The sequence below is a fragment of the Serinus canaria genome (assembly GCF_022539315.1).
Source record: "Serinus canaria isolate serCan28SL12 chromosome 7 unlocalized genomic scaffold, serCan2020 HiC_scaffold_29, whole genome shotgun sequence".
NCBI lineage: Eukaryota > Metazoa > Chordata > Aves > Passeriformes > Fringillidae > Serinus > Serinus canaria.
The window spans coordinates 5,293,260-5,319,640 of record NW_026108147.1 but is presented as its reverse complement, the minus strand read 5'-3'; the positions used below and the strand labels follow the sequence as shown (position 1 = coordinate 5,319,640).

The window sequence follows — 26,381 nt, the reverse complement described above, 5'->3', positions numbered from 1 at the left end:
CTCAGATCAACTCAAACTCTTCTGCTGCTCCTTTTCTTAGGAAAAAAAAACGGTAACCTTTTTCTTTGTTCATAACAGAGGACATGAAGCAATGTTCTGCTGAATGTCCCCACTGCCTGGGGAACAAGTCACTTTGCAGGAATCCACGGTGAAAAGCTGTGACAAGCCCCAGGACACAGAGGTGTGGGGTCCCCATGGACCTTTTAGAGATCTCTTAGGATGTAAAATCAAGATCTGGGAGGGAGGAAGTCAAGTCAGACAAACACCCAAAGAGACTGTGGAAAACAATTTATTTGACAAATTTCCAAAGTGGACAATATTAGTAAAACACAAGCGTAAAATAAAACTAACTGGTACAATGGGGTTTTGGATGCAAAGTAAAGAGTTTGGGGTCCTGATACCTGGCAGTTGCTGTTGGTTTCTCTGAAGTGCATGAATTCATAGCAAGAGCACCAGTGGAAGCGCTGAAACAAAATCTCACCCAGCCAAACCACATTTTCAGTGTGGTCCTGGAAACAACTGTGTAAACACCAAGGGTCCACATCACCCACAGAAGTGATAGCACCTTTGTCAATATATCTTAGAGTGTGAGTCAAACACCCTGGGAGATGATGGCAGCCTTTCACTTGACTTCTCTGGGCTGAGGATGAGGCCTTAATTCTATATATAGTGCAGTTAGTGGGTTTCCCTAAGGCCCAGGTGCCTAACTCCTAGGTGGTCCTATAGAAACAGTACTCCAAGAGAGCTTCCTGGGAATTCACTCTTTTAAAATAAAAATTTAATTTTTTTTTTTAAATCCCGCTAACTGGGCTCAGAGAGATTTCACAGAATGAAGCTTGACCCATAAAACAAGTTATCAGGTTATTAATGAGGTTCCTGGTTTCACTGTAGGACCATGAGATCAGTAAGTGAAGGAGTGCAGTTATGTTGCTTCTTGTAAGGGTTTCCCCCTCCTCAAAGGCTGCTGCCCATCTTTCCTTTGGTTGGTGTGTAGCCTCCCTGCCCTGAATGGAAGCATGAATTCTGAGGGATGTTCCATCACCCACCTCTATCCCAACCCTGGGAACTGAGTGTCCCATCCCCTGGCTCTGGAGGTCAGAGATGCTTGCGCACAGTTTGGATAGTGCAGTCCAGCCCTCCCTCCTCCCCAGGCATGGGAGATATGAACCAAACTTGCCAGCTGTGACAACGATCCCCTCTCAAAGCTTGCTGAAGTGTGAATATTTCACTCGAAGCACAGCATTAGGTTAGGATCATGATGAGCTGGGCAAGTGCTCAACTGATATGTGAAAGAGAGAAGGAAATGGAAAAAAAAAAAAAGATAGCTAAAAAGAGAATAATCAACCTTAAGAGACCAGGCTAGATCTTAGTGGTACAATGCCCTCATCCTGATTCTTGGCAAAAACACAGTGGAATGAGGTTGGTATTTGTGTTCTGATGGCTTATTGCTAGGTGTGCTTGTGTTTTCCTGTGGGGACAGAGGGCAGTCATGGGCAGCAAGGGAATTTGAGGCTAACAGAGTAGAGACTCAGATGATGAAGCGGAGAGAGAAGGGAAAGGACTATATAAAGCCAGTCTGTGGCACTATGGTTATCTGCATAGATGTAAATTCCTCAGGTTGGTCAAGAACACCATTAAAATATTTTTTTGCTTTGTTGGTTTTCCTTTTTAGGTGAGACAGAAGCAACTATGGCCTTGGCAGAAACCCACCCAGATGCTCAGTCAACAGCTATCTTCCTGGACACAGTTTGGTAGAAGACACCGCGCAGCAGAGAGGTGTAGTCAGGCACACGGAAAAGGTGCCGCTCCCCGTAAGCCACATCGTAATCTGCGCTCTTCCCTGTGACCAGGACACGGATGTTGGGCTCATTGGCTTGGCTTCCCACTGCCAGCACGTAGATCTCAATGTCAGCCTTCTGTGCGTCCTGCACAGCCCTCTCAATGGCCCTGGCGGTGATCCCTTGGGAGTGTCCATCAGAAAACACCAGCACCCTCTTCTTGGCTTCAGAGCGAGCAGACCGCCGGTACAGCTCTGTGATGAACTGCAGAGCAGAGTTCACGTCCGTGGCATCATTCATGAACTCCATGTTGTCAATGGCCTTGGCAATGACCGTGTAGTTGTACTGGAACTGAGCTTCCACTTTCTGCTGGTTCCGGCCGCTGTACTGCACCACCGAGATGCGCACGGAGTCATCAGTGGGCTTGATGGCCTCCAGGAACCGCCCTGCCAGCCGCTTCACGAACTTCTTGGTGGTCTCAAAGTTCTTGCTCCCCACGCTGGTGGAGCTGTCTACTAGCAGCGTAATGTCTGCTGGCCCAGTGAAGGTGACTGCAAGGAGAAAGGTCCAGAGCTTGTTACACTTTGCCTCTTCCATGGAGAGCCAGTGAAGTCACTGGCTTGTCTCACAGGCTTCCTGCCTTGTCAGACTTAGGAAATCTCCACTTGTGCTAGCTTTCTTTCCCCTGCCCCAGGGCTGTCCTACACTTGTCCTTTCACCCATTCATTCCTTCTTTTATTTGGTTTAGGATATGCTGTAGATGTTTATTTGGCTGAGATAGTCTAGTGACTCTTGTTTAAACACAGTGGCTCTCCTTGTGTGTCTGGGGAACCACTTCATCCTCCTCACTTCCCTTTTTTCCATGGAAATTCTGAGGACTGATTATGCTTCTGACTTGGAGGTGTACTCCATGAAAACCTTCCCTGTTTTCACTTTTCAAGCATCCTTCTCCAATATCCCTGCCACAGAACTGATTTTGCTCATGCTTCCACTACTAGATAGTAGGAGCAGGTAATGAGGTCAGTTGCTAAAACCTGGGAGGGTTGCGATCTTTCACAGCCTCCTCTCTAGGTTTGAGATGCCAGAGAAACAACCACCTATGCTTTTCCCCAGCTGCTTTGGTCTGGCATGTGTGTGTGAGAGACCCTGAGAGTGTCTGACAGATCTTGCTCACCTCTCCAGACCAGGAGCATCCCCATTGCGAGAGGTGTCCAAGCTGTGCATCCCCACAAACAAAAGCTCCCACTTCCCCCATCACACCACCCACAGCCCCTCAGTGTGGCATGAGGAGTCAATACTCACTTGGGCAGGTGTAGTCAGGACATTTTTTCTCTGTTAAGAATATAAGAGAGATTAATGTCACCAGATGGCCCAGGAAAACCACTTGTCCTAGAGAGCCACAGAAGAGACAGAAGTTCACCTGCAGAAGGTGAACACCTACCTTTATACCTGTGCAAAGGCTATAAGCATGCATGAAAAATGGTGTGAACAGATATGTTCTGCAGCAGGTGAGGATGGGGACCTGACCACAAAATATTCTGAGACACAAGATACCCTTGTCCCTGCTTAAGAGCATGACTGAGAGGACACAAGGGAGGGCATCCTGCATCCCTTGCCACCTATCCCACTGCCTCCAGCCACTGCCTTTCATCCACCTTGGCAGATGTATGAGGTGATGTTCTGCAAGAAGGTGTCATCCAGGAGCTCGGCGTAGTTGTCCCTTTGAATGGACAGTCCTGGCCTGGTTGGTCTGCTCAAACAAGCAATGTCATTCAGGTGATCTGGATTTGGAGGGTTCCGGAAAATGTCACCAATCCCAAGGGAAACCACCTGCAAGGAAGTTTGAGACCATCACTGGATGCATTCATCATCTAATGCATTCATAACTGTGTATGCCCACCACTTTGTGAAAGTGCTTCTAGTGACACCTGTGCCCCTGCCCTAGCCTTGTGTATCAAGGACATGGAGATGCCCAGAGAGCCTGCACTGTGCTGCCCAGCTGCCGCATGGCAGGTCCCCCGTGCCCTTACCGGGGTGACGTCGCACAGGGAGTTGAGTGGGGTGGGGTCCCGCAGGGTGTCGGAGCGCCCGTCTGTGATGACGATGGCCACGCGCTTGTCAGATGTGAACCTCCGCAGCAGATTGTCCTTGGTGAACTGCAGGGCCTCCCCAGTGTAGGTGCCCCCAGCAATCCACTGCAGGTTCTTGACTGCCCTGCAAGGACAGACACCAGTGAGCCTGCCAGCCCTACCCATGGGTACTGGAGGAGCAGGAACACGGCTTGTGACCAGGCAGACACCCCTACATGAGGATATAGGTGGAAAACTGGCAAGCTCCTTATTTTGTCCTTAGCACCACTTATGATGCCACCAGCCACTACCTTCCACTAAAGGACATCTAGATCATTGCAGCTGGAGGAGCTGCTGGCCTGAATATGGAGGACGGGGGGTAAGTAGGTTTCCCTGGGCCAGACCTCACAGACTCACTGCTTGAGCGCTCCGATGTTGTCGATGTTTGCATCCCCCATGGCTACCAGCTCCTGTGTGTTGTCATGGCTGTACTGCACAACGCCTACACGGGACTCCCCAGCTTCAAACTGTGGGACAGAACAGAAACCAGTTAGGGGCAGATACCTCAGGGGAACCCAGAGGCTCAGAATCCTGATGATGGTTTCACCTGAATGCCTTCTTGGCAGGCTCTGATGTTTCTCTTCTGCCTTATTCTGGGCAGGCAGAGCCCCACCAGGAGTGGAAGCACATTGGGACCAATTTGGTGAGACAGTAAATAAAAAGGAGACTCAAACATAGATCTCACAGCTCACTGGCCTCAACAGCAGCCACTGTACTCTCAGGCACATGGTGGAATTCTTGGGATTGTCCTGTGTAAAGAGTCAGGAGCTGGACTTGATCCTTGGGTCCCTTCCAGCTCAGGGGATTCTATGGTTTCATGAGAAGATATGTTTTCAAGACTCCTGTTTTTCTTCCAACACAGAGGTTTTGCTACCCAGCTCTACCTTTTCTGCTTATTACTGGCTCTTTGCCATCCAAAAAGCCCCATGTATGCCCACCACACTAGTATTCAACAGCAGATTATGTGCTTTAGAGGTGGCTGGTTATACCTTCAGGAAAGTCTGGATTCCCAATAGCTCTTCAAATCACAGGGGTAAATAAAACATGCAGCAGGTTACCAGAGAGGAGCTAGGAAGGAGAGCAAGCATTCGTGTCCCTCTTCAGGCTGAAAGACTCCCTATGGGGACAGTATTTCTGGGTTTGGGCTGCAATGGTCATTTTTAGTAGACTGCTTAATTGGGTGATCTAAATCCAAGCTTGAGAGCTGGACATCAGAAACTTCCAACACACTCCAGACACCTGAAATGCTCATCAGAACAAGGGAGAGACTGAGAAACTGATTGATCAGGCTGATTGAATGCTCTATGCACCATCTGCTCCGGGACATGGAGGAAACAATTTCTTTGCCCAAATAGAGTGAAATGTCTATTTTGGGATAACGATCTGCTGTCTAATCTAATCACTTTATGAATTTGGGAAGACCCACCCCCAGATTGAAGCCAAGCCTGGTAGAGGCTTTTTGGAGTGTGGGCACCTCCCCATTTTCCTGCTTGCAGTGAAACTTAAGTGAGTGCACACAAGGATTTCACAGCACTCAGTGGAAATCTTACCTTGACTCGCTCGTCCTTGCTCAGGCGGTCGATGACTTTGATGATGAAGTCCTTGGCAATCTGGAAGTTCTGCAGGCCGATGCTCTCTGAGCTGTCCAACACAAACAGGAGGTCCACAGGACCACAGGTGCACTCTGGAGCAAGGCACAGGAGAAGAGGGACATGTTTTGCAGGGAAGCATTTCTAAAGGAAGTAGCTGATGCCTAGTGCAGGCCTGCCCATCTGGGTGCCTGTGCCTCAAAGCACAAAAAACAATGCAGGAAAATAGCTGCATAGGGGACCTGAGAGCCGGTTTACAATTTTTTCCATGTGCATTTGTTCCCTAATAAGACATGCGGCATTTTCAGGCTATGAGTACCCTTAAACCACCCAATAATTATTCCATAACCCATTCCCTCATAGGCCTTCTCATTTCTTCCATTCACCCAGCCCAGCAGGACAGAGGTGGCACTGGTGGGCTGGAGGATGCTGACTCAGTTTGCTCCCCTCTTTCTCATTATTGAAGAATATAATGTGCCCTTGGCTCTCCCTTCAAGCTGTTGGACCGCAAACCCAACCTATCAGGGCAGCATCAGGGAATAAAGCCCAGCACATTCTTCTGCTGACCAGCACAAGATTTGGAAGGAAGAGGACAGAACTAGATCCATAGTGTGCCCAGAACAGACATCCCAACTGTAAAATGGGCAGAGAAAATCCACGCTGCTGGTGCCACACAGGGCACCTTGACAGCCGGTTTCCAGTTGCAGAACCCAGCCACATCAGCCTCTAATCTGTGTTGCACTCTCAGAGATTGCTTCCTGCCCTCCCTTGCCCAGCTCATACCTGGTTCTCCCTCACAGGCTCTCACTACATCTCCATGTAGTGAGAGTGGGGGAGGAGGGGTGCAAGGAAGGAGAAGGACTAGCAAATGTTTGCAGAGCAACTTTGCCAAGTAACACTCACCGCAGCAAGCTAGAGGAAAAGGGAGAGAAAGAAACAACATTAAAATACTTGACAAAAGGATTCTTCACACCCTAATGCAGACTGCAGGTTTGCGTCTCTGCAAACCCACAGACACCTGGCCTGGAGAATCCAAGCTCGTGAAGGTTTCTCTCCCACTTGAAATACCCAGATTCTTTCCTATTTCAGATTGTGATGCTCTGACCTGGAGCATCACACACACACATAGCTCTGTGTCTGCACATGCTGGTGCATTCTTATCTAAACAAAAATAAAAGCTAAGTAAATCACCAGAGTATGGAGCCTAAAGTCAGTTCTCCATGTACCCTGTGTCCTTCCAGCACTTCATTACCGGCCATGGGCCAGAAGTCCTCTGCAGGAAATATGTGCTGCTTCTCCCCATGGCAGGACACCCAAAGCAGGCCCCCCTCTCCCCCGGGGGGAATAGTAGACCATGATATTTAGAAAAAAAAAGCATTGCAAAATGGGCCGCTCAAGGACTTTTACACAATTTTGCTCATGTTTTTCCTGTACAGAACCACAGACAAACCAGTCTATGCCACATACAAGTGAGACACAGTTGTATGAACTACTCTAGAGATGGAGTTGGAGGTCTGTGGATCAAGGGCACTTAATTGTGGCTCATGAAAGGGGAGAGATGCCCATGGATGGCATTCCGCTGCCTGAGGACAGGAAAAAGCCAGCCGCCTCTTGCTTAGCAAGGCACTGAGCAGGGTGGGAGGAGAGGTACAGGGATACTCACAGCACATCTTCATGATGATGTCCAAGATTTCACATTCCTGAAAACAGAGGAGAATAAATGTTTGATTAACAGCAAAAGCAATGCACAGAGCAGGCCAGCAGGCAGCACCCCAATCCTGTCCCACTCACATCTGGTCCTGGAGGCCCCACGGGTCCTGGTGGTCCCTGTCAGACAGAAGCACAGAGGAGTTACAGGAGCAATCAGTCCTATCTGTACTCTAAGGATACCTTGCCAAGCAATGCAGAGTTGTGAAAAGCCTCTTGGCTTCCTAGTTGCTGGCCCCTGCACTGGGCTAGGAGAAGGTGTATCTGCTTGTTTGCATGATTCCCTGCTGCTGCACGGAGGTGGAAGGAAGAGATCCACTTCCACATGTGCCACATACACCCAGATGGGAAGGCAGTGAGCACACACAGTGTGTGCGTGGCTTGGTGTTGCTCCCATGGTGTGGCATGAAGGGATGGAGGAATGGATGAAGGGATGGAGGGATGGTGTGATGCATGCCACTGGGACCAACCCTGACAGGGTCCTTACTTACCGGGGGACCTTCACGTCCCCTGTGGCCCTTTGCTCCTTTGATGCCACTGGGCCCAAGGGTCAGGTTCTGGAATGAAAACAAAATCACAACTCATAAATCTGTGTGTGTCAGGGGGCAGCACTAGTGCTGGCCAGGGGTCTCTGTACTAATCACCAACGGGACAGGACTGCTGGGGAACACGTCTCGAGCTGTTGCATTTTCCAGCATCAGTCTCATTACATGGTTATGACAATGAGAAGATGCCCGCAGCTCACGTCCCCAGCAGCAGACAAAGAACTCAATGTTACAACTCACTTTAAAAGTTTTTTGTCCAATCACACAAAGCAAAAGCATATTGACAGTAGTACTATCCAACCACTGTAAGCACACGTACCTTTAGTTAAAACAATGCTTGCTTATTCTGAATACAATACCTGCTTGTAAGCCTTAAAACACAATGCATAGAGCTCCATTATTAAGCTTAGAACTTCCTAATATCTCGGTAGATAAACTTTTCTGTAGCTTAATGAGTTATTCTATCCAAGCGTTAATACACAGACCATTGTTCTATTTGTCCTTACTTTCTACTCCTTATATAACTTTTCTACTGACGAATCTTATGGCTACTCCTTAGCTCTAATCACAGTTCTGCTGTCTCTGAGGCCTGCCTTTTGCAGCTTTACCAAAACCCTCTGATTTTAAGGATTCCCTCCCAGCACCTTTCCCTCCAGATGTCTGATGAGCCCTGCTTCACCATTGAAGTGTTATCTGAGGTTGCTGTACCAAATTAAATGAAGACTTGGAAGGGACTGGGGAATTCTCCCTCCATGGGCTAGTGATAAAGCTCAGATAACCAGTGCAATCATCATCAGTGCCACCTGGAAGCATACAAAGCCTTGCAGAGGTGATGTCCACCTCACCTTAATAAATGTGGAGGTTTGCCAGCTGTCAGACACAAAATGAACACCTGGAGGGAGCTCCCATTGCTATCCATCAGTCACTGCTCAGAGGCAAACGCTGAAGATTTACAAAGTCTGATGAGCTCTGACTCATCATTGCCCAAAGCTCCTGCACTGTGCTCATAGGAAAAGAGGATTCAGCATGATTACTCACATCATTGCCAGGGTCGCCAGCTTCCCCTTCATCACCTTTAGGTCCGACATAGCCTTTTGTTCCCTGAAAAACAGTATGGATGAGACTGCTGCGTGACTAGCTGTTGCTATTTTGGTGAAGTTGATGCTGGTGTGTGGTGAACTCATGAAAGCTGGCTTGGGACAGGGGTGGAGAGCAGCACCAGATTTCAGTGCTCTTGATGATGAGAACTTCTTCAGTGGCTTTCACTGCTACAGAATCATGGAATTATTTAGGTTGGAAAAAACCTCTAAGATCAAAGCCAAACATTAACCCAACACTAAATCAATCCCTTAGCATAGCATTATCCAGCCCCCTGGGTGACATTCCCAACCCCAAACTCTGGCTCTGGGACTGCTTCAGAGAGCACCCAGCGCAAGCTGCTGCCCTTTGGTGTTAATTACAGGCCAGAGCAGAACACTTCCACTGGCAGCATCCACTGCAGGGAGAGGTGGGCAGAGAGAAAAGAGGGTTTTGGGGATGCAGGTTGCTTCAAGGAGCCCATTCCAACATGCAGCTGATGGAGAAGTTCCAAGTGCCAAACCACCACCAAGGGTAAATCCTGTGTGGCTGAGGAAGCAGCACACTTACATTAATGCCAGGGTTGCCTCTGTCTCCTGGCTGCCCCTGGGGATGGAGAAAAGGAAGTGTGTTAGGTTGGACAAGTAGACATAGTGGTATTACAATTTCAAGGCAGCACAAAAAACTTACTGGGGCACCTGTGAATCCAATTGTGCCATTCCCAGGAGGACCATCCTCCCCCTGGAAAGGAAGGCAGACAGAGATGAGATAAAGAAATGCAGACCCCTCAGATAGCATGGCATCAGGATGATGGTCTCCTTGGAGAGTGTATCTCCCCAGCAGTACCACTCACCCTTTCTCCCATCAGCCCAGGGTCCCCAGGCAGCCCAGGTGCTCCAGGCAATCCCTTTGGGCCCTGAAAGGGGCAGAAGAAGGAGTCAAGCATTGCACAACATCACCTGAGCTGGGAAAACAATGACTTCTGAGGCAACCAGCTACCAACACAAGCCCACCATGGAGGTGTTCTTCTTATACAAGAGCAATGTGAGGATTGATGCCAGAAAGAAATTCTTTACTCAGAGGCTGGGGAGGCCCTGGCACAGATTGCCCAAATAGGCTGTGGCTGCCCTATTCCTGGAGGTGTTCCAAGCCAGGTTGGATGGGGCTTGGAGAAACCTGGGATAGTTAAAGGTGTCCCTGCCCATGGCATGGGGGGGAACAGGATGAGCTTTAAGATCAGTCCCAACCCAAACTAGGATTCAAACTAGGATAAATGTTCTAGGATTTCTATGTAAGCCAACAGCTGTGCTTGGCTTCCATTTGCTCCCCACCCTGGGGATCAAACCTGCTGGCAGATTCAGGCGGCTGCCCCCAGACAGCATCTTCCCCACCTCTTGTGATGGGAAGCTATGTGGTTTGTGGTGTAGCTATAACCTCTCCAAGTCATGACCTGTGGGAGGTGGGGGAAAAGGCAGCTGTGGCCTGAAGGACCCATGGAAATGCCTGGATGTGTCTGCCAGGAAGCCAGTACTGGAGCCTGTACCGATAGGTTCAATAGCATTCCAGTATCCTTGGGAGCTGGGGAAAGCCCTAATGAGCAGCACCTGCTGCACGTCCTTGCATCCCCTCCCTGCAGAAGAAGCAATGATGAAACAGCACTGACCTCACTGCCAGGGGGGCCATCATCTCCCCTGTAGCCTTTGGGTCCTGAAGGTCCCGGCTCACCCTAGGGAAACACAGAAAGCTCTCTGAAAGGGGCTTTCTCTTGCTGCCACTCCTGCCCTGAAGGGCTTGTTCCTTTGATCTGTGATTTGATGGGTAGAGGTGCCCATCAGCAAGTTAGGTCCATCTTGGAAAGCCTCAGAATGGACCTATAGATGAGGTTGAATACTGATGGGGAGTTGCTTCAGGAGCCATGCCTGGCTTCTCCTTTTCCTCCTTCCTCCCTTAACACCATTTTCTCTGGGAAACCCTGTGGAAGGTAGATCCCTGCTGAGCATGAACCAAACCCAAAACCTTTCTGGACCAAGATGTGACTCTGCAGGTATGGGCCACGCATCATGTGCTTTTAGTGGCAGCCAAGGCCCTCAAAGCCATCCCTCTCCTTCAGAGCTCACCCCAGTAACAGAGGATCTGGTGGGAAGAGGACCAGGGAGGAGGGGCTGATGCTTTCCAGCATCAAAGCACACTGTGTGGCACCTCATCAGCTGTTACACAGGAGCCCCTGGAGGACAGTCCTTGGTTCAAGCACATCACCCTGAAGGTGACACAAACCTCCATGTGCCTTATGGCTTGTACAAGTCTGGGTCACAGCCAGGGTGGCTCTGGGGAGTTTCTATTCTCAGGAGGCTGCAGAGCCCTGGCAGCGTGTGCTGGAATAGACCAAAGCTGTCATGCTGCTACATCCCATCTAGGCAGCAGCTGCTTGCTCCACCAGCTGCAGGGCTGGCCAGGGATACCACGAGACAGGAGAGGAGGCAGGAGGAGGGCTTTTTTCTCTGAGAGCTCTGCAGATGCCCAAGGGAGCCCCTCCACCTTCTGCTCAGTGCCCACAGCCCTTTGCAGGGTTTGCTTTCCAGGAGGTGGGATATGATGATGGATAATGAGTGGGCAGTGATGCTCTGGCATCACATCAAATATTCAGACAGCATTTTGTATGGAGCTGAGTGTGCAGCAAGTCCCCGGGCAATGGAGAGGACAGAGGGATGCAGAGAGCTGGTGCTGAACATCCATACATGCCATACACACCCTTCTTCCAAGGAAAGGTGTCCTTGTGGGTGTAGAAAACTTAAAATAGCACAGTGCAGAGCACTGAACTGCTTCAAGGCATGTGACCTCTGTACAAAAGCCCAGAAGAGAGAAATCTTGGAAGGAAGGACAGGAACTTGTGATCCTTCACACCAGCCAAGGTTGGAGCCACGGCACCCTTGGCTCACACTGGCCACTCTCATCCTCACTGCAGTCACACAGCACAAATCCCTCATGGCCTTGGAGGAGTTTATGATGGATGACGCAGGATTTTGGGTGAGTAAATCTTGTCCACTACTTCTCTGGGCGCAACAATCACCCAACAGAAGGGATGGACACCATGGCCAGGAATAGAGAAGGGCCACAAGATCTGTCCCATGAGGCTCAGGGAAAGAGCGTGCTGGCCTTTAGCTTCTCTCAGATAGAAACAGGATGAAAGGGAGTCACAGGTTAGCAGGAGAACTTTCCCCTTGCCAAGAGAAACACACTCCAAGGTACAGATAACACGGCTTGAAAAATACTTGTGTTTGCCAAGGTTCCACTCTTACCCAAACCTAATCACACATTTATTTTTAATTTGGCCAAACACAAGCATTTTTCCTCAGCTCATGGAAAAATTATCCTCACTTTGCAACTGCTTTTCAAATCTTACTGGAGTGGTGGGAGCACTGGGGCAGCCTCTGGCCTGGGGAGGCACTGGAGCTGCTTCTGTAATGCTTCCCTCTCTGACAGGGGTTTGACTCAAGTTCAGTGGTGGGGAGGGAAAACTGGTGGCCCACAGGACAGACCATTCTTTCTCTTCTTCCTCCCCAACAGGAAAGGCTGGCTGGAAGTAGGATCTGTCCCAGCCTGGCTCCCCATCATACTTACATCAAATTTTTGTCTTCTACATGGTCTTTCTCCGCCTTGAACCTGGAAAGTGCCTTTACCACACAGAGGTAGAGGCAGCTGGGGCTCCAGCCCCAGCCCCCCTTTTGCTGGCATCAGCCTGCAGCACTGATCAGTGGATCATTACATACACACATCTGAAGAGTTGCTTTCCCACCAGGGCTGTCTCCCAAAAAGGCACCTGAGCAAGCTGGACACTGCCAAACTCTCTCTGCACAGTGCAGGTCTGACATGGGGGTCACCCATGCTAGGGACAATATGAATGCAACAGCCTCCCCTTCATGTTCTGCACTCCAGATCTTCTCCAAGGGCTCTCCAACACTTGGCCAAGGAGAAAGGAGTTTAAAAGCTATCTCACATTTGTCTGCATGCTGGCCTCTATGCTTCACCTCTTGTGGGAGTCCCGCTCTGCCAGTGTGGGAGTGTTTATCTTGAACATTCCTCTATCTTGGGATCCATCAAAACTCTGATGGTGTGGGTAGAAGGGGAGTTGTCCTACAGACCCCAATCCAAGGGTGATGTCAAAGTGTGCTTGCTCAGGTGCAAATATCCTATTGACCATTGCAATCAGTGCCATGCCATGAAGGAGTGACCCAGCAACACCTCCAGACCTCAAGTTATTAACTGGGAAGAAGGAGCCTTCAACTGAGCAGGGGACAGAAACCTTCCTGAGGCTGGAGGTGGTCAACCCTGCTCTCCAGCAAGCCTGTGCAGTCTGAGATCTGTTCCTTGAGGCACACAAGGCACAGGCAGACCCCAGAGCAAGAGAGTCACACCTTGCAGTCAGCAGACTTGAAGAACACTGGGTCTGGGAGAGGCTGTCTCTGCAGGATGCCAAGGGTGTCAGGGACACTGCTGGGGTCATGTCAGGATATCCTCACTGACACAAGATATCTCACTGACACTTCACTCCTGATTGAAGTGAGCTTTTTCTGGCCCCTGAACATTTTGTGTGTGGTTGCATCTTGCACTTGCCAGTTTCCAGTTCTGTCAGATGTGTTGACATCTGTTTCCATGGGATTGAGAAATGGTATGCAGGTTGTTCTGCCCACAGCCCAGCATCTAAGTCTCCATTTTTTTCGTCCTGTTCATATTCTGGGGTCTCATAGAAATCCCTGCCCTTCTTCACCAGCTTTGCTTCCTGGTCTGGAAGATTGTGAGAAGTTGCCCCAAGATGCTGTGGCATCAGTTAAACCTCCCATCCCACTCTCCCTGATGACCCAAACACTTCCATCTAAGATCCAGAAGGTTAAACCAAGCTCTTACCTGGTCGCCAGGTGGACCGAGGGGTCCTTCCCGCCCTTGGTCACCAGGTGGTCCTGGCTCTCCCTGAAAACACACACAGAGGAGCAGGTGTGGGTGCAAAGGGACCTGTGTACAACAGGGAGCAGGGGTGCAGCACCCACACTGGGATGGAAATGCAGTCACCCAAACAGGCAAGTATTTGAGACAGATTCAGGAATTGAGCAGCAAGCTGTCAGAGATGGAGGAAGATAAAGACAGGCTAGGGTGGCCATACTGAATCCAAGAAGATAGCCCTAACAGGAAGGCCTTGTGAAGCTTGCATCTAGGGGACATTTTCCAGCCCATTTTGTGCCACAAAAGCAAAAGTATGGAGAGATTAATCTTTTGCAGATATACAGAGCTGGCCCTGGACCCAAACTAGCGACACTCTGCACCCGTGGCTGCCCTTCTAGAGCAGCTCCTGCCCTGGGCAGTCTGCATGGAGAGGAGCACAGCTTCCAGAATAGCAGCATCCTTCCTCCAGCCTGCCATCCCTATGGAGCTAAGGGGATTTCTATGGGAATTAGACGCAGATGAAGAGAGACACCCTCACCTCTCACTGCCAATGTTTTCCCCTCTCCTTTGCTAACACTCAGAAGCCTGAGCTAGGGCGCTTTGCAGAGAACTGACAGGCCAGTAGGGCACAGAAAACCTGAGTCTCAATGGTTTTGCACCCCAACAGTTCCAGTAGAAGGAAATACCCCATGGACATGGCTCAGTTCCCTTTCCCTGAACAGCATTCCACAAATCCAGCAGAGCTGCATCTCAACAGGGCAGTGTGACTGCCAAACTGAGGCTGGCTCTGCAGCACCTTCCCCATCCAGACACATAGCCAGGAACAAACAAGTCAGGGAGGCAGAGGAGAGGGGAATTTGAGGGAAGCAGTTGAGAGGTTGGTGACCTAAAGATGTTGTTTGCAACCTAGAAGCATCCAGATGCATAAACCAAACAACAAATATAAAACCCAACTTCCAAATGGCCCTGAGACGTTTCTGGCAAGGCTACACAGCCTCGTGCTTGGACTCAAAGTTGGAAGGAACAGCCCATCGTCTGCTGAACAATTTAACTGCAGGACACTGGCTGCCTTCATCTCCCGCACATCTGCCCCACACACCCCGTGCAGCAGTGCTGACACTCCCTGAGCAGTAAACAGGAAGGGGGAGGCTGCCAGAAGCCCCCTGCCAGAGCTGCCCCCTCCCCAAGGCAGACCTTTGCCCCCCTCCAAGCTGGTGCTGGATCCTGGCTGTCCTCGCTGCAGGGACAGGAAATGAGTGGTACAATGGTGGATGGGATTATGGGATGCTGCTGTGCCATGCCCTGGCTCCCACCACCCCCACCCTATACAGAGCACCCTTTGCCCCTCCCTATGATGTGTGGCATGGCTGTTGCTTGCCATATGTTTGTCCTGGCCTGCTGAGGGTTCCTGCCTGTCCCTCCCACGCTCACGCTTGATGACTCACCCCAGCAGGCTGGAAACATACTTTCCTAGTGACTACCACTCAAAAGGGGAGGGAAGAGTGTTTTCCCTTCCATCCATGCCCACTCATGCTGTCCTGCTGCTGATTGTACCTGTGCCCTCCTGCCCAAGCCACTGCCTGCTCACAAAGCCCCTGAGCACCCAGAGGAGGACACCTTGACTCTTTCCTCTTCATTAACTAGTTTTCCAGTTGTGAGGAAGGAATTGACAGCTGTTCACTTGCTCTTGGCTTGCTGGGCGTGCTCTCCTCTGTATTTTGGCTGTTTGGTGATCACCTGCCAGCATAAAGGGGCAACAGCAGATCCCTCCCAAACTGGCATGTCAAGGCACTGAGCTTGCCTGCTGGCCCATGTGCTGGTGGAGTTAGCTACTGGACACCTATTCCCAGCCGCTGGCTTCCAAGCATCACCCCTCTGGCAAGCAGATGTAGAAGGGTGCCCTGTGGGTGTAGTTACCTGCTGTCCTCTTGGCCCACGGTCACCCGGCGAGCCTGGGGGTCCTCTTTCTCCATTGCTGCCCTGCAAAGAGAGGGTGGCATCACAAAATCAGGGCCTGTTCCCAGCAGGCCAAACCCATCCCTCACTGCCCACCTCTGAGCAGGCTCAGCCCCAGGCCCCCTCCTCCTCTTCCAGAGGGTACCAGCCCCTGCCCTGGGGGTGCGTGAGAGCTGCTCTCACTTACCCGTTCTCCGGGAGGACCATCCTCACCTAGAGCACCCTGTGGAGAAACAAGATGGGTGGTCAGGGGGTGGGGATGGCCAGTAGCAACACACAGAGGCATCACAGGAAGAGAATTCACCTCGTCACCAGTCTCTCCGTCTGGTCCAGGCTCACCCCGGTTGCCAGGAGCTCCCTGCAATGCACAGGGATGCAAACAAGAAGTCAGACAGCTCTGGATCAAAGCCCTGCACACTTGGAGAGCTTTGGGCAAGCTCTGCTTCAAAGCCCAGGCTGTAGCAGGAGTCCTCTCACAGAGAGCAAGAGGATGTTCACACTAGGGTGCTTCTTCACCCACCTTCTCTCCAGGGTTGCCAGGAATCCCCTGTCGGCCAGGCTTTCCATCATTCCCAGGCTCCCCCTTCACAAGAACACAAGGCACCATCAAGACTGCATCCAGCAGTGGATTTCAGCTCCCACAGCACAGAGGCTGTCAGAAGCCACAGTGCACCCCAAGCCTCTTTCAGGTTTTGGTGTCTCTCCATCCCAAAAAATCCCTCCCTACTCCACTCCCAGTGAAAGCCACATTTACACAGCACTCCCCTCATATCTCAGGGATGCTTTGTGCCAGGCTTGTGGGCACCCTTGAACCGTCGACACTGTGGGTGATGGGGGCCTCCTCTAGTGAAGAGGCCAGGTTGGACAGGGCTTGGAGCAACCTGGTCTAGTGGAAGGTTCCACCCCCCATGGCAGGGGGTGGGATGAGGGGGACTTTAAGGTCCCTTCCCATCCAAACCATTCTGATACTGTGATAGGCTTGCCCCAGTCAGTGCAAGGAATTTCCACCTCTCCCTCCTGCATCCCTTCTCTGTGTGAGGCTGGGCAGAGCAACTCACCTTTGCTCCCTTAGGTCCAAAAGCACCAGGATCTCCCTTCGGTCCAGGCAGGCCTTGAGCTCCCTGTTGAAATTAAAGGCAGCATCACTGAAATCTCAACTGGTGACGCCATCTGCAGGAAACTGGGCGTGGACAGAGCATCACAGCAGCCTGACAGGCGGCTCCCAGTTGGGATGGACAGAAGGGACATGGCCAGAAGGGACTTCTGCACCATGGAGCTGTGCCAGCAATGCTGCACCCACACTGCTGAAACACTTCTGAAGCTTAGAGGAAAATGACAGAAAAGGTGGTTTTGGGCTGCTGTAGCTGGACTACAGTGACATTGGTGCCACCACAAATGTGTCATCAAATGTGTGGGAGCATAGGAAAAAGCAGGGAAATTGGGAAAATGCAATGTCAGGCAACCCCAGGGCAACTGAGGACAGCTTCCAGGCAAGGATGAGGCCTGGTCAGCCCCAAGGTGCCATGCCTGGATTATAAGCATCTCACATTTGCAAGCAATTCCCTGCTTACACACACCGACATGGCAGAGCCGTTCACTTGCATGCAAAGGGCACCCACAGGATACCTACGTCGAATCCAGGTGAGCCTTTGCAGCCAGGTAATCCAGGGTATCCAGCTTCACCCTGTCAGGCAGCCAGAACAGGGGTCTCCAATGAGTGACACTCACAGGAAGACCCCATCCATCCTCCCAGACCCCTGGAAGGGACATTCCAGCCCCATCCCTGGCTGGCAGACGGATGGCCCTGCAGGGAGGGAACTCCACTGCCGCACAGGTTTCATCCCCAGACTCCACAGTGGTTTTGGAGGGACAAAAGCCAGGGTGCTCAGGCCAAGCAAAGTGCCCTGGAGCAGAGATTTACCTTCATGCCATCAATGCCATCGATTCCACGCCTGCCTTTCTCACCCTGAAACAGAGTACCAGGACCATGAAGTGATTCCCAAATTCCCAATGCCTCCCAAACGTCAGAGGAAAATGGTGCAAAAGCAGAGTCTGACCTTGGCTCCTTTGGCTCCTCTTGAGCCCTGCAGAGATAAGGACAGAGGTGTCAGACAGCTATGTGGAGCAGATCCATCCCCCCACAGGAGTGCAGTCCCCACACCAGCTCAGTCTGAGGACTCAGGCATTCACCACTCCTCTGCACACCACTGGATCCTGCTGGATCCCAGCTCTTGGCTCAGGCAGTGCCAGCAGGAGGGGTGGATGTGGGAGCATATAGCAGACCCCAACACCATGCAGCTGCAGGGCCAGCCCAGGATAACCACTCATGGGGACATAGGTATCTCTCCCAAACATCCCTGCTGTCCTCACCTTTTCTCCTCGGCTTCCTTTGTCACCCTAGAGAGCAAGGGAGAAAGGGAAATGGGAAGATGAGAACACTGGCAGCATAAAGCCCATGGCCCACCTCTGAACCACCTCTGTGAGCCTGCAGCCCTTCATACCTTCATTCCTTGGTAGCCAACAGGTCCCATGTCTCCTGGTCTGCCCTAGAGGACAGAAACACGGTGTTAGAGATGCAGATACAGTTACCACCCCCCCTCTCACTCTTGATATGAGGCACAGCTGCCATTCTGTCACACAGGAGCCTCTCCCATAACTCTGCTCCTTGTTTTCCTAGTCTGAGAGCACAGGATCATTGTGGAGGGCCAAGAGGACCTGCCTTCACCTCCACCATCTCCAGCTCTTCATGGAGGTGAGGGAAACTGGGTGGTTGGGGACATGTCATTGGGAAGGAAAGGGAAGGGCAGAAAACCCTTGGGAAGAAAAAAATGCATGGGATGGGATTTCCAGTTTGGGAGCATACAAGATGGGTAACTGCATGCTTAGGTGTGAGGGAGAAAAGTGTCTCCCAAAAATAAGTGTGCCTAGTAAAATAAAAGAGGGAGGAGGAGGAGGGAAATAGTTTCCTCATGCTCTCAGGTTGTTTACCAAAGATTTCCCTCTAACACTGCTGTGCTTGTTGTGTCAGAGGACGCAGGAGGGAGCCCAGAGTCTACCCCTGGGCTGGCACACATGAGTCAGAGACATGTCCTGCAGGAGGGATGGCTATTTTGAGTGAGGAACAAGGAAGCCTTGTAGCAAGAGGAGGAGCCTCCCCACTGCACAGCATGCATGACTGCACACCCCATAGAAACAGGATGATGCTGGTGAGGATGCATCCGAGAGGTCTGGCCAGAAGTAGCCAAAAGACAGCCCCTGTGCAGAGTCACCAGGGCTGGTCCTTCACTTACTGGGTCTCCAGCCTCTCCTTTCTGGCCGGGAAGACCTGGCTTGCCTCGTTCTCCCTGCAGTACAGGAAAGAAACATAGTTAGTTTATCATCCCCAGGAACAGAACAATGACCTGTTGAAAGAAGAGCAGGGAGGATGGGAGCAGAAATGCTCCATGGATAAAAGGAGCAGATGGTGCTGGCCATATGGGAGCATGGTGTGGGTCCATGCCCTGCAGGTGACACTGGGGGCCTTTTCCAACCTTTTTGGTTCTGTGATAATAATTCCAGGTCTCTGAGCATCCCCAGTGAGCCCATCCCACTGTCCCAGTCCCACAGCACAGCCACAACCAGTCCCTCACCTCATGGCCGGGGTCACCAGGAGGTCCAGGGGGCCCTCGGGGAGGCTGCAGGAGAGATGTGTGAGTTAGACCAGCCTGAGGCACAGCCTGGGACCAAGGGATAAGAGGGAAGGGGACAGGGCTCTCAAAATCCTGACTCACCTGGCACTCGAACGAGCAGCACTGCACATAGGGAAGGAGGAAACAGCATTAGAGGAGGTGGCAGTAGCAGGGTCAGCCTGCACCCTGCTTTGGGGGGGGGGCTTCCCAGGCTTACAGAGGTTGCCTGCAGGGCAGGACTGTGCCACCAAGCCCTCCTAGCCATGGGTCACCCACAGGGGACAGGCTCGTCACAGGGGGACACTCACCGATTGCTCCGTGTTAAGTTTCTGCAAGACAAGAAAGAAAAGAGAAGGGATTTAAGAGGGACGGGGCACCTGGGGAGGGGCGGGCTGGGGAAGGGGTGGGCAGTGCTCACAATCATGTTGATGATGGTGTCGATGGTCTCTTCCACATCGACCTCCCGGGTGGGCTTCAGGCTGGTGGCAGTGAAATTGCGGCGGTAGGCATGGTCCGTGGCAATGATGTTCAGCCGCTGGTCCTGGGGGTGGGGAGGGCAGAGTGAGACCTGTGGGTACCTGTGCAGGCTCTGAGTGCCCCTTCTTTGTCACACTGGGGGTCCAATGGTCCCACTGGGAACCCCCTGCCGGGAGCATCCCAGCTGTGTGGTCCCTACCAAGTGGTTGGGGGAGATGGCAACAGAGAACACTTTGATCCCCAGGAGTTTGGCTTCATTGGCAGCATCATCCAGGCCCCCACAGGGCTCCTTGTAACCTTCCAAGGGATGTCCATCAGTTACCACAATCAGGTATTTATTCTCCTTGTGATGGGAACCACTGGAAGGGTTTAAACACAGGATTTAATTTTGAAAGAATTTAGCTGGAGAGGAGTGGTTTGGACACCTGGGGACACTCACCCCAGACAGTGCCCCAGCCTGTGGTCAGGGTGTGCCTCATTCCCAGCAAAGCTAGAGCAACTTGCCACCCCTGTCCCCATGCTGTGATATCTTCTCCCAGCCTGGCAACAGCTCTTCACAATCCACAGGGATGTCCCAACCCAGCAGTTCCCACCTTCCACCAGCCAGAGGCACGCCACCCCCACCCTGCTGTGCCTGCTGTGGCCTCGTTGCCTGACCCGATGAGCAGCTCCTCGATGCCACGCTTTATGGCACAGTCGGTGTAGGTGCCCTTCCCGATGTAGTTGACAGCTGACACACGGTTCTTCAGCTCGCTCTGCCCACTGGGCATCGGCGTGAGGCTCTTGATGAGCACCACCTCATCACTGTAGTGCAGTGCTCCCGCGTTCCACACTAGGTTGCGATCACAGCGGTAGTACCTGCATGGACACACCAGGACACAGGGTTCACTTCCCTCGCACCAGCATAGAAAATGCAAATCCTCTGCAGAACAGGGATTTGCCAGGGTTCCATGCTCTCCTGCAAAGCTGGCACATGCTTCCCATGCAAAGCACAGCATGGGATCCCAGGGTAGCTTGTCCCGTGGGTGGAAGGGCAAAGCGATGCAGTGGGTGGGCATCTGCAGGGATAAAACAGCTTGACAAGAGAGGCTTCTGGAAGAGGTGCCAGGGGCTGGAGCTGGACAGGAGGGGCTGAGCCAGACAGCCAGGTGTGTGTGTGTGCAAGGCAGGTAACCACTAAAACTGCCTGCAAAGAGGTTTTCCAGTGCCAGATGTGTTAAAATCAGAGAGGGATGCCTCCCTTGGAAGGATGCTCTGACCTGGGGAAGGATGAGTGTGTGTGTGTGTGTGTGTGTGTGTGTGTGTGTGTGTGTGTGTGTTACAGCCCTGTCCTGTGCACTGACATATCCAGCACCTGTGACTCCCTGGGAAAGAAGCACCACCTGTGCTTTGGCCACTGCCCCCAAAAAAAATCTTTTCAGGATATGGGGAACAATTCCAAAGGGATGTGATTTCTTTTTCAGTAAGCGGGGGCCAGTCCCAAAGGAGTGGTGTTTCACATCTTCTCTCTGCCCATCAGGAGCTGTCTCAAAGCCACCTGAGCCTTGTCCACTGCTGTTCCCTCTATCCCACTGCAGAACTGAGCCTGCAGGCCTGAACACAGGGGAGAGTGATGCTGCACTCATGGAGGCCTGGCAGGTTGTTCCCAAGCACAAGGCTCCTGGTCACTCAAAGCTTTGTGAGACACCTCTTCTGCCTGGGCAATGGACAGGTGAGCTGCCCCCCTCCTAACCCTCCTGAGATAGGGTATTGCCCTTCCTGCTGGTGCAGCACTGGGACATCCCCACAGTGCCCCTCTGGGCACCAGCACACATCCTCTGCTGCACTGAGGAGCTCAGCAAGACCCACATGCCTCCAGCACTTGTGGTGCTCCTGTGCATCCATGGATTTCCTGCCTGCAGTCAAGCCCAGCACCACCCCCTCTGATATCCAGGAGCTTTAGTGCACCCTGGCATCCCTGGGCATTCCCTTGGGAAAGCCAGGGTCTGACCTTGGTTGGTGGCTGCAGGGTGGGGTGAGAAGGCAGATAAAGAGCTGGGGAATGGTGTGGGTAAGGGACATCCAAAGCTGGGGTGCACCAGTGGCAAGGGAGGGTTTGCTCTGCAGCTCACCTTGTGAGTGCTGAGTTTAACCCCAGAGGTGTCCTGCTGCCACCCCTGCACCCAGGTGGTTCTGGGCCTGAGCATAGGGACCAGCATCCCTTCGGCACTGCACAATAACCACACAGCCACCCGGAGGTGGTAGGGTTGGGCTGCCATGTCTGCCACTCCAGCAATTCCTGCCTTTCCTGAGGGTTGGGTGCAAGCAGCCCTGTTAAAGCCATGCGGCTGCTGTCAGCACAGACAAAGACAAAACCGAGCAGCTGAGCACTGGGGGGGGGGGGGGGGTGCTCCTATCCCCCTCCCCAGCATCCCTGCTTTCCTTCTTTCCTTCTGTGGACAGACACACAGAGGATCTCAGCATCCCACTTAGCAGCAGTCTCCATCCCCAAAGCAGTCTGGATGAACCCCTGGGGGATGTACCTCTGGGTGAGCTTATCAATGAACCGGTTGGTGAAATCTTTCACTTGGGTAACCAGGTCCCCAAAGGGCTTCACCCTCAGGGCAACACTCTCTGAGGTGTCCAGGACGAAGAACAGGTCCACAGGGCAGTCTGGGAAGAAGTGGAGAGGCAGGAATTGGCCAGCAGTCCTGCTGCATCGCCTCCCCCTCCCAGGCTTCCTGCACTGCCCACCCCATTTCCCTCTTAGCAGACTCCTGGGATCTGGGCTAAGGGGAATGCTTTCACATCCTTACCCCCTTGGAATCAAGAGTAAGCAAGCTCACTTTTTCAGAAAACATAATTTTGTGTCATTTAACACTTATACTTTCTTCCCTGTTTCCATTCAAAGGATAGCTTTGCAAGACCTATACTACTTATTATACCAAATAACATGCAGCTGCAGGAACCACTCAAAAAAATGAAACCATTTTAGCAATCAATGCAATAAGAAAGTAAAAATTTTCTGACCCATCCTGCCAAAAATACTATTTTAAGAAAGAGCAACAACATAAACTTCCCTTAAGAGCCAGCATCCAGCCCAGAATAGTTCAGAAAGCTGGATTGGTATCTGCTGTTATACCCCTCTCCTGCATCCCACCGCTACAGGTAACTCCTGACCAGAAAGAACCAAGGAAAAAGAGCCAAAAAACATGAAAGTGGGTACTTCTTGCAGATCCTCTCTAATCCTACACTGCTCTCCTCAGCAAGCCCAAACGTCCCCACAAATCTGCGGTGTGTCTGCAGCAGAGGCATCCATCTCATAGAGAAACAGCAGTCAGGCTTCTCTGCTGATCCCGGGAAGGCAAACCACCCTGGAAAGCATTCCAGGCTTACCTTCTGTGCTTGAGAGTTGGGTGATGATTTCTGGGCGCTGAGCACATGAGCCCCCCCACAGGAGGCTGGCCGGGAGCAGCAGAGTGAGCAGAAAGTCTCGCAGCCTCATGTTTCTCGGTTCAGATTACCATCGAGCTGGATCCAAGGAAATAAGCAGGGCAGGAAAAACTAGGAGCTGAGCGAGGCCACGGTCCGGAGGCAGGAGTCGCTGAAGATACTTTTTATTTTTTTACCGCTTTCCTCTTGGTTTCTGTGGGAGGAAGAGAAGGCAGGAGGGTAAGGGTGAGGAGGAGACTTCTCCAGCTGGAGGACAGAGGGAGGGATCAGGAGGTGTAAGCTGTAAGTCAAACTTAGGAAGCATTTCTCCTTACCCTTTTAATGGATGTCACTGTGCCTGCGATGGCAGCCCGGCCACTGGTGCCTGGGACCCCCACAAGCCTGGCAGGGAGCCCTGGAGCAGGCAGTGTCCACCAGTGTCGGGGCTCAGCCTGCTTGCTGGAGCAGGGGGGCTTGGGACACCTGCCAGCACTTTCCTCTCAGCTCCTGGGACAAGAAAGCTGCGCCAGGGGGACAGACATTCCCATCACATCCCCACCTGCAGGACATCTGGTCTGGGTTCTGCCAGGAGAGTCCCCAACATGCGGCACAGCTGAAGCTGGGGGCATGGGGGCACCATGGAGGCACAACAATTTTTGAGATGCGCTTTCTTCAAAGACTTTTGGAGAGACTGTCTTCTCAATTTTGGAGAAGCACTTTCTTCACTTTCTTGACTTTCAGGGCTTTCTGCTCAAGCCAGTCAGGAACAAGAGAGGCTTGTTACTGAGGAGAAACCCACAGGGTCACCCAAGATTGCAAAAAGCCCTTCTCCTCAGGGCCATGCTCAGGGCAGGGAGTTGGGAAAATGGTCAAAGCTGTCAAGGCCAGGAGATAGAAAAGGGAGCACAAGTCCTTAGAAATATCTGGAGATGAGCATCTTGTCACTTGGTAAGATGGTAGGAGAGCCTGAGGAAGGCACCCCAAGGTGGGATTGACCATCTGCTCTTTATGGCCAGAGCTGGAGATAGTCCTGGAGAAGTCCCAGGTCCTGCCAAACCCTGCATGGGTGGGAGCATTAATTGCTATGGAGGGGCAGGGGAAGAGGTGAAATACCTGAGGGCTGAGCCTGGTACAGCTTTAGCTGTAACTTGCTCCCAGAAACACAGGAGGGCACCAAAAGCTTTAAATAAAACATTTTAAAGCATAAAATAAAATAAAATTAGGCATTAAATAAAATGTTGGTGGCTCCAAAGAACAGAGAGTCAACAGCAGAAACCCAGCTGGCACAAAGTTTGCACCCAGGCTGGGGGCATGGAGGCAGCAGGAGACCTGCCACACTGGGGGACCATGCAGGGCTGCTATCACCTCTGTCATCCTGCCTGTCCTCTGACAGCATCTCTGTGGGGATGGTCATGCAGAAATGTTGCAGGTTTGGCTGTTGGAAGTGTCCCAAGTTGAGACAACTCAGAAGAACCCTGAAGCTCCACTAATTACAAGTTTAAGCAGTGGAGGACCCTGCCCACTCTACACAGGCAGATACATCAAATAATGACTCTTTGGATAAACAGCATCCAAAACCAGTGGAAAATAATCTGCAGACTGTGCTGAACTGAAACCTCATGAACACAAAAAACTTCAGGCGCCCTTTTTTCACTCCAACATGAATTTACAGAATCACAGAATAAGCTGAGTTGGAAGGGACCATCAAGGATCATCGAGTCCAGCCAACCACCCAGGCACTGAGTTGTGCAGGCTTTGCTGGGCTGCACACGTGGCACCAGGAGATGAAGGCACTGCAAGGCAAATTTTCACAACATGTCAAACCTACTGAAGATGCTCTCCCAGACAGCAAGCACCTGCCCAGGGCCAAGTCCTGCTGCCTGACACTTCATGGGGATCAGACCTGATATGGCTTTCCAACACACCTCCTCAGGCTCCCACAAGGGAACTCTCCTGGGATTTTGAAAACCAGCCAGCAGCTCCCAGAAAGGGGTTGCTAGGAAGGGATCTGTCTTCATGCATCAGCTCAGCAGAGTCATTTCCTCTTGGCATTCTCCCTTCTTCTCTCCCCTCACAAGGGATTACCCCAAGCAGAAGAGCTGACCACCCTCTCCCTGCAGGCAGGGAAAAGCAAACCCCTGTTGGGAGCAGCTCTGCAGAGCTGGAGAAAGCTGGAGGCCAGCTGGCTGTGTCAGCAAAGATTTAATGTTCATGGTATGGCCTGAGCAACGCGCCTGCTGACTGCACAAGGCCCCGAGCAGCTGCAGCCTGTCAGATCCCGTATGCCCTGGGGAGCTCCTCCCACCCCACTGGGGACCCCAGTCCCTGCCTAGAACCCAGGCCTGGCCCCCCCAGGGCTGTCATCAGGCACAATGTCCCAGGAGCATCTCACCACATCGCTGGACTGGAGCAGTGTCCAGCTTCCAAAGCATTTTAAATCATTGTCTTTTCCAGGTCTGTGGTGCTAAACTATGGACAACACCCAGTAGTGTCCTCAGGACATTGAATAGCTATTTGTTTGGAAGAGTGTGAGCTAGTTTTGCAGGAAACAAATGCACTCCCAAGACAGTGGAACTAGCAGCATGCTACCACGTCTTGAAATCCAACACATGCCTGTGAGGGATGTCCCCGTCCCCTTCCTCTTCCAATGAGGGCAGAGAAATTGAGCCCTATGGCTCTATCCCCTTTGAAAAGAGCTGAGAACCTCCTCCATCTATCATCCTCCCCGTGGAGTGTCATGAAGATGGGTGAGGGAAGCCCCTCCAGGGTGCCTAAGTGCCCCAGGGAATGGGTGTTCTCTTTCCCCAGACCACAGCACTGTACTAAACTTTCAGTCCAATTCCAGACCAAACTGTGTGCTGGGGAAAAAAAGTGCACTTGGGACAGAATTTTTTCTTCTCCCAGAGACTGAGAAAAGAGTGAGTTTGCTCTGTTTTTCTGATATTAACTCTTCCCTTGAATCAAATCCACTTGGAAACGGAAAATAGTGCTTCCATAGGAAACATGGAAAGGAGCTGAAATTAATTCCCATGGAAGAAGCCAGGATTGAACCCATCAGTACATACAGAACCAAAGGGTGCTTTGGAAAGCAGAGAAGGACCGAATGCCA

At 51.8% G+C, this 26,381-nt stretch overlaps 1 protein-coding gene across 1 annotated transcript; it reads right to left on the bottom strand.

The window, feature by feature from the left end:
* Positions 1-273: 273 nt before the first annotated feature.
* Positions 274-23,540, bottom strand: COL6A1 (collagen type VI alpha 1 chain). Its single transcript, XM_009088203.4, has 35 exons — positions 23,237-23,540; positions 22,384-22,513; positions 20,519-20,719; positions 20,061-20,220; positions 19,803-19,925; positions 19,693-19,713; positions 19,487-19,507; positions 19,346-19,390; positions 19,007-19,060; positions 18,218-18,262; positions 18,087-18,113; positions 17,774-17,800; positions 17,638-17,682; positions 17,347-17,400; positions 16,775-16,837; positions 16,237-16,299; positions 16,021-16,074; positions 15,904-15,939; positions 15,678-15,740; positions 13,728-13,790; positions 10,489-10,551; positions 9,679-9,741; positions 9,516-9,566; positions 9,396-9,431; positions 8,787-8,849; positions 7,695-7,760; positions 7,288-7,323; positions 7,160-7,196; positions 6,400-6,408; positions 5,458-5,591; positions 4,265-4,374; positions 3,809-3,992; positions 3,434-3,608; positions 3,081-3,110; positions 274-2,329 (listed from the first exon to the last, which is right to left on the bottom strand). Exons 1-35 carry the CDS (start codon positions 23,343-23,345, stop codon positions 1,719-1,721), a joined length of 3,072 nt encoding a protein of 1,023 aa, XP_009086451.1. The 5' UTR covers positions 23,346-23,540; the 3' UTR covers positions 274-1,718.
* Between the last annotated feature and the right edge of the window lie 2,841 nt (positions 23,541-26,381).